The sequence below is a fragment of the Dipodomys ordii genome, unplaced genomic scaffold (assembly GCF_000151885.1).
Source record: "Dipodomys ordii isolate 6190 unplaced genomic scaffold, Dord_2.0 Scaffold183, whole genome shotgun sequence".
Classification (NCBI taxonomy): Eukaryota; Metazoa; Chordata; class Mammalia; order Rodentia; family Heteromyidae; genus Dipodomys; species Dipodomys ordii.
The window spans coordinates 919,495-926,323 of record NW_012267399.1 but is presented as its reverse complement, the minus strand read 5'-3'; the positions used below and the strand labels follow the sequence as shown (position 1 = coordinate 926,323).

Here is a 6,829-nt window from a genome sequence, read left to right as displayed (position 1 = left end):
AGGGCCTTAAGCATGCAAGGCAAGCACTCTACCACTGTGCCACCTTCCCAGCTCCAGTGATTACAATTTTCAATAACAGTCATTATTTAACTTAGTTACAACTATAAAGACCAACACATGTAAAGCCATTAGAAGTGTAACCCAGCAAGGTTAACTATACCCAAGTCACATTCTGTTTTAAATACAGACAAGTTAGAAAAAGATCAACATCTAAGTCATTAATACACATCAGTTTTGGAACAAAGAATCACAGAACAAGCTTTTTATTGAAACAATGATTTTATTGCTTGAGTACAGACAAATTTATGCCACTAGGGCAGAGGCTGTGGACGATTCACTGAAAAGGAAAGAAGAGAAATGTGAATCAATACTGGTCCTTAGTAACAAGTATTTCAGCTATCAGCTCAATGACAATTCTCACTCAGACATCCAAGGAAGAACTGGCCAACATGAGGAAACACCCTTCTGGTGGAAACTGCGAATGTTTGGATACCAATCATCATAGTGAGAAATTTGTGTAAAAACCTAAAATATCACTAAGTCCTTGGAGTAGCAGTGTAAAGCAAGGGTTTTGTGAAAGAGAGAGCTGGTTCACATCTATGGCTGATTTCCCACTACTACCAAGGCAGAGCTGAACTGAATACTACAAAGCTCAAAACTCCTATAATATTTACTACTACAAGGCTTTTTATTGGATATACTGTCAGACTCTTGTTAGTAAAAAAGGTATATACTTACTATTTCCAATTAGGGGGGAGGACCCTCTTGGTCTTGTAATATCGAGCCAATCGATGAATTCGGCTTTCTATCAGAATCAGACGGAATTTAGCATCTTTATCCTAAAAATAAAACAATACAACTAAATAACTCCAAAATAAAGAAACATTACTTTGAAAAATCACTGTGAACTTTGTCTAAATCTCTGTGGTGGTACATGCCTTAAAACCAAACACTAGGGAGATGTTGAGTAGAATTTCCAGACCAGAAAGGGTACATAGGGAAAACTGTCTCAAAAACCAAAGCAACTGTCCTGTCAAATAGTGTTTCATATACTTCAAATTAGATGTGTTATTATATACTAAAATAAGAAGGTATGAGAAACTCTCAGTATCAAGGCTTTTATTTACCCTCTTACCTTTCTATTCCTCTCAAGATGCTTTCGGACAGCAACTGCTTTCTTAATTAAATGGTAGAGATCCTCAGGAAGATCAGGAGCAAGTCCTTTGGATTTGAGGATTCTCAAGATTTTATTGCCTGTCACAAAACGTACTTGTGCAACACCATGCGAGTCCCTCAGGATCACACCTGAAAAAGAAATAATACATTGTTAACTTTCAAAATCAAACACAAAAACTGGAGGTGCTATCACTTGTTTCCTGTCTGCAAAATAAGTATTTTATAAATATCAATATGAGGATGCCTGAAAAGCTTCCTTGGAACATCCAAGGAAGGTTTACCCAACACCAAAGAAAAAACTTCTAGCGGAAACTGCGAATGTTCCAAGGCCATGAACAGTGAGTTTGCTGGAATATAACTTAAAACTTTCAACGAGGTTCCTACTATGTATGTTTTAGAAATCAGCTACCATCTATCTTTTCTACCAGTTAATTCTCAGAGACAGAAGCCTATTCGGCTTAAAGCAGAACTTTATTTCCCACCTGAACAAAGTCGCAAGCAGCTGAGATTCCATCCCTATGTGAGGAAATGGGTCAATCCCAACTATGTGATGTGGGTGTGGGTAAGAGCCTCAGTTTCCAGAGTAACACGGACAAAACTCCATCTCAAAACACTGCTGCCAGGATTAACTTTAAACTTCAGCAATTAAAGGTTAGCCCCCAGTTCTCAAAAATAAAACCAGATGTAAGTAGGCATATGCATTTACATGAAGACACCGATCAGGCAATTGGCCCTGGAGCCCTTCTCTATAAGTCACATGAGGGGAGGCGGAAAAGACTGGACGTGCCCGCTCACCGATCTGTGAGGGCGTCAGGCCCTTCTTGGCGAGTTTGTAAATCTGTTCCTTCACGTCTTCAGACGTCAACTTCAGCCACTGTTGGGTGAACAGAAACCAGCCTTAGCGTGAGGAAGCAGGCACGGCGGTTCCCTTCCCCTCCAAAGCCGCGCCCCCCATGCACACAGGCTCCCGCGCTCGGTGCGGCTCCCCCGCGAGACGCCATCTCCCCGCTTTCTCCCCCGCCCGAGCGCGCTACTTACGGTGGGGACGCTGCGGCGATAGGGCAGAGCCGACTGGGACAGGCCCTTCCTAGGGAAGAGAGGCGCACAAGTGAGACGGCGGCCCAGCCCCAGCTCAAAACACGACCCCTCCACACGCGGGCCACGCTCCCTCCTTGTCCCATCCCCTAACCCAACCAGACAGTCCGGCTCGGACCCACGAGCTCACCCGGGAGCGTGCATGCGACCCATGATGGCGGCTGTCTGGCAGCAAAGAGAGAGCGAGGAAGAGAACGCCGCAGGAAACTACCCCGCAGGCAGGAAGTGACCTCATACGCCGCCCTAATTCCGCTCACGGAGGGGGCGGAGCTACGAAACGCAGCTACGGACGTTCGTTTGACTACAGATCCCGAGATGCTTTTCGGCGCGGCGTTAGAGCTCGCCGTTATCCCTCTGTAGTTTCCTTCCGGCCGGGCTCTCCCCGAGAACAAGTGAGGAGCTCCTCGCCCGCCAGCACCTTTGGAACTAAGTTCTTCCTGAGCGTATCTGGGCCAGGGTGGAATCGAAGACCTAGGTTGGGAAGTCCTGAAAGCTGCAGGGGTCAGTATGCCCCTGCCTTGAACCCGCCGGCTCGCGGTGGGTGCTGTAACGATGGCAGTGGCCGACATCCAGTCAGCTTTCCCACTTAGCTCCACGTCCTTCATCTAGACTCAGGGGTGAGACGGAGGATTTGAAACCAGGCCTGTGGGGCCTGTCTGCCCACGGGGCTCCGCCCCGGACGGCCGACAGCAGCGTGCCAGCCCATCGGTGCTGCACGTTCAAGGGAGCTGGAGTTGGAGAGCAGGAAAGCCGCTTGGAGATTGCGGAGACCGACAGGATAAGTGAGAAAAGACACCGTTGAACTTGGGTAAAACTGGGGCGGTGGGTGGGGGGCGTAGTCAGTAATTTCATCTACAGCGGTTGGCATCGGACAGAGAAGGAAGGGGGCAGGGGCAGCTGGAGGCTTGGCTCTAATTAGAACACTCGATGGCAAGCTGGAGACGTTAAAAGGGCACCGTAGGTAGGTATCTACAGCTGTAAGAAGGAAGCTTGGCTCTGGGAAGAAGTTAGTAAACTGCTGACAAGTTAGAAGAGAGATTAAATATCCACCTGCTTTTCCAGCCTATTTCTGCGTGAGGAGTAACTTTCCCAGACTTTAGGCATTTCAAACCGCTAATCTGTTTTTCCCTAACAATATGTCAAATTTACATTTTAAGCCTAGATGTGGAATAGGCATTTCAAAGTTGGCTCTAGTTTTCCATCCTTGCCCACAGCTATGAATGGCTCCAGACCCCTTTATTTCAGTTAAATAACTACCCAGTCTACTAAAATACTAATATAGGCGCCTTCACTTTTCCTCATCTCTCTACATTAATCTCAGTACATCTCACATCTCACCACAAAATTATATTCAGAATACAAGGACTTCATTTCTTGTTTTCTTTTTTTTTTTTTTTTTTGCCAGTCCTGGGGCCTGAACTCAGGTCCTGGGCACTGTCCCCGAGCTGCTTCTGCTCAAGGCTAACACACTACCACTTGATGCCACAGCCCCACTTCTGATTTTTCTGCTTGTGGTACTGAGGAATCGAACCTAGGGTTTCATGCATGCTAGGCAAGCACACTACCACTAAGCCACATTCCCAGCCCAACAGACTTCATTTCTGTTGTTACCCTGGAATCTTAGCCACCATTTGTAAAGGCTTACTGTGCCAAGTTACACTCCCAGCTCCTTAGAAACCTTTGAAACCCACCAGCATGGCAAGAATTATTTATTCCCAATTCTGATTTACTAGTTGTCTTGAGCAACGTTTACAACACAACTGATGCAAGGATGTAGACCTATTGAATCAAATAATCAGACAGAATTATAACTATCCTGACAGAGTTTATTTGTTACCTTTAAAACTTCTTTGTGATAGGGTCTCCTGATACTGGGGTTTGTGAGCCTTGCTCCTAGCTCTGCCCCGTGAACCATGCCTCCAATTCCAGCATTTTGTTGGTTAATTGGAACTGGGTCCCAGATTTTTCTGGGTGGGCTGGCTATAAACATTTTAAAATCTCAACCTTCTAAATAGCCAGGATTGTAGAGGTGAGCCAAGAACACCTTTCCCTCCACCCCCCCCATCCCTCCCCTTTTGTGCTGCTACTGGGGTTTGAAACCAGGACCTTGCCATCTCTCCTGGCTTTTTCTGCTCAGTGCTGGCATTACCACTAGAGTCCTATCTTAGGGCCTGGGCACTGACCCTGAACTTGTTTTGCTCAAGGCTAGTGTTCTACCACTTGAGCCACAAGGCCACTTCTGGCTTTTTCTGTTTATGTGGTACTGAAGAGTCAAACCTAGGGCTTCATGCAGGCTAGCAGGCACTCTACCGCTAAGCCACATTCACACCCACAAAAGGCTCTTAGCTACAGTGGACTACCAAAAATGCTAAAGTAGAGTTGTGGTTCAAATGTACAGTGATAGTCTTCAACAAAAGCAGCTCAGGGAGAGCTCCTAGGCTCTGAGTTGAAATGCCAAGACTGACCCATACATGCACACACAGACACACAATCTCCTGGATTTGCCTGCCTGGGCTGGCTTTGAACCACAATCCTCAGATGTCAGCCTCCTGCATAATCAGGATTAGAGGCCTGTGCTCAGCCCTAACTTTTTGTTGTTTTTGAGAGTTGCACTGTATGAAACATACAGTGAAACTCAGGTCTCAGACTCACAATCCTGTTCTCACCTCCTGAATGCTTATCTTACAGGCATATAGCATTGTATCCAGCTAGTTTTAGCCTTAAGGTTAAGTCTTTGACTAGTTTTTAGCCTTTCTGCTTATTTTTTTGGTTCCAGTCCTGGGCTTGAACTCAGGGCTTGGGCACTGTCCCAAGGCTCAAGGTTAGCATGCTACCACTTGAACCACAGCTCCATTTCTGGCGTTTTTGTTGCTTAATTGGAGATAAGAGTCCCATAGACTTTTCTGCCTGGGCTGGCTTTGAACCTTGATCCTCAGATCTCAACTTCCTGAGTAGCTAGGCTTGAGTTATTTTTTATTTGTAGTATAGAGGAGAGGAGGGAGGAAGGGAGAGGCGGGAGAAATGTCAGAGAGATCATGTCTGTCATACATTATGAAACTTCTAAAAGCAATGGGTAATGTGACTGGTATTTGAAACTGCGTGATGTTTCACTTAGAAAACTTAGTATGATATTGTCTACTGCAAATATTTAATAAAATATGCATGAATAAACTTTAAAAAAGGTGAAATAAAGCCCCTCTCCTTTCTTACACAATTGGCCCAATTGCTTTCAGGTTTCTCAACCCTTTTACATGTTATCTTAAAGTCAAAGAACCATAGACTAATGACTATTCCAGGATGAAGGTTCAATATTATAGAAATTCATAATTTTTTCAGTCTGTCAAATAGTCTATAAGATGACTGTGGCTATGCTACTTAGTATCTAAATAAACTACTGAAGGCCAGGAACCATACTCACAGCCATTTCACATCTAATAAACCGTGATGGGGGGGGCTAAGAAGGTGACTCTAGTGGTAGAGCACTAACCTTGAGCTGAAGAGCTAAGGGACAGCGTCCAGGCCCAGAGTTCAGTTCCCACGACCGACAAACAACAACAACAAACCCTGATGGGACTAAAAAAGAGTGGTAGTAGAGACTCTCTACTTCAAGATGTTTTTGAGAGGAAACTGATAAGGCCATTCTGAAATGCAGGATTTCTGAAGTTAGTAAACTCCTGAGTGAGATGCAAAGAACAGAATTAGTGAGCTCATAGCAAAGTTTAAAATATATCAACAAGGTGAAAAAATGACAAGAGGTCCTTTATTCCAGAAATACTTTAATACAATCGTAGTACAGTTATGAAGTCACATTCAATCCACTGAATATATTCAAATTATTAATAAAATATTATACATCTTTTCAGTATCCTAAAACAATTAAAGCATTTGGTTCTTATAGATGAGACTAATCCTCATGTTCATATCTGCACTGCCATTGAACAGTATGGAAGTGATATCTATGGATTATGATAGGAGGGCTTCAGTCTTTTGATGCAAAGTTTATCAAAAGTGAGTTTTTTAAATGCCACAATACTCGAATCCTAAAAAGAACAGTTAAACAACTTAAGGCAAGATTTTAGAGCTTTTATGCAAGTTCAATTTGAATAAAGGAGTACTTTATCAAATATACATGCCTTACCATTTAGGTAACTACAGATTCACATACAGGCAGTAATAGAAACATCAGTGCCATTTCTACATTGAGTTCCTCAAAAGAGAAAACAATAGGTTTGAGCGTGAAAAACATTACCTTCAAATTCCAAAAGCAAAGAATTCTGGTATACAACTGTAGCAGAATTACTTTACTCAAAAAGGTAGGTAATAAAATACTTTGATTTTACATTAAAAAAAATTAGTGTCTTGGTCAGTTGTTTCAGACTTTTCTCAAAATACTTTAAGGAAGGGTTCCTAAGTACAACGGCTTTAGAACTGCTAGACAGTGGCAGTAGTCCAGAAGTAGTAGGAAGAGGCAGCCCTCTTCTGTTGCTGTTTTTTTTGTTTGTTTTTGTTTTTGGTATGGGCTGAAACTTAGTATTTCACAAAGAAATAGCATATATTC

The 6,829-nt window shown here is 43.6% G+C and overlaps 1 protein-coding gene across 1 annotated transcript; it reads right to left on the bottom strand.

Annotated features, from left to right (window-relative positions):
• Positions 1-247: 247 nt before the first annotated feature.
• Positions 248-2,500, bottom strand: Rps13 (ribosomal protein S13). The gene is made up of 6 exons (XM_013034160.1): positions 2,402-2,500; positions 2,215-2,263; positions 1,972-2,050; positions 1,136-1,305; positions 739-839; positions 248-337 (listed from the first exon to the last, which is right to left on the bottom strand). The coding sequence occupies exons 1-6, from the start codon at positions 2,422-2,424 to the stop codon at positions 304-306; spliced, it is 456 nt and encodes a 151-aa protein (XP_012889614.1). The 5' UTR covers positions 2,425-2,500; the 3' UTR covers positions 248-303.
• Positions 2,501-6,829: the final 4,329 nt, after the last annotated feature.

Bases quoted from the DNA above. Each gene is read 5' to 3' on its own strand.
- Rps13 (XM_013034160.1), bottom strand. From the start codon at position 2,424: ATGGGTCGCATGCACGCTCCCGG. The intron at 2,264-2,401 runs GTGAGCTCGTGG...TCTCTTCCCTAG, and splicing joins GGTCGCATGCACGCTCCCGG to GAAGGGCCTGTCCCAGTCGG. The intron at 338-738 runs GTAAGTATATAC...TTTCCTTTTCAG, and splicing joins CTCCCCCCTAATTGGAAATA to TGAATCGTCCACAGCCTCTG.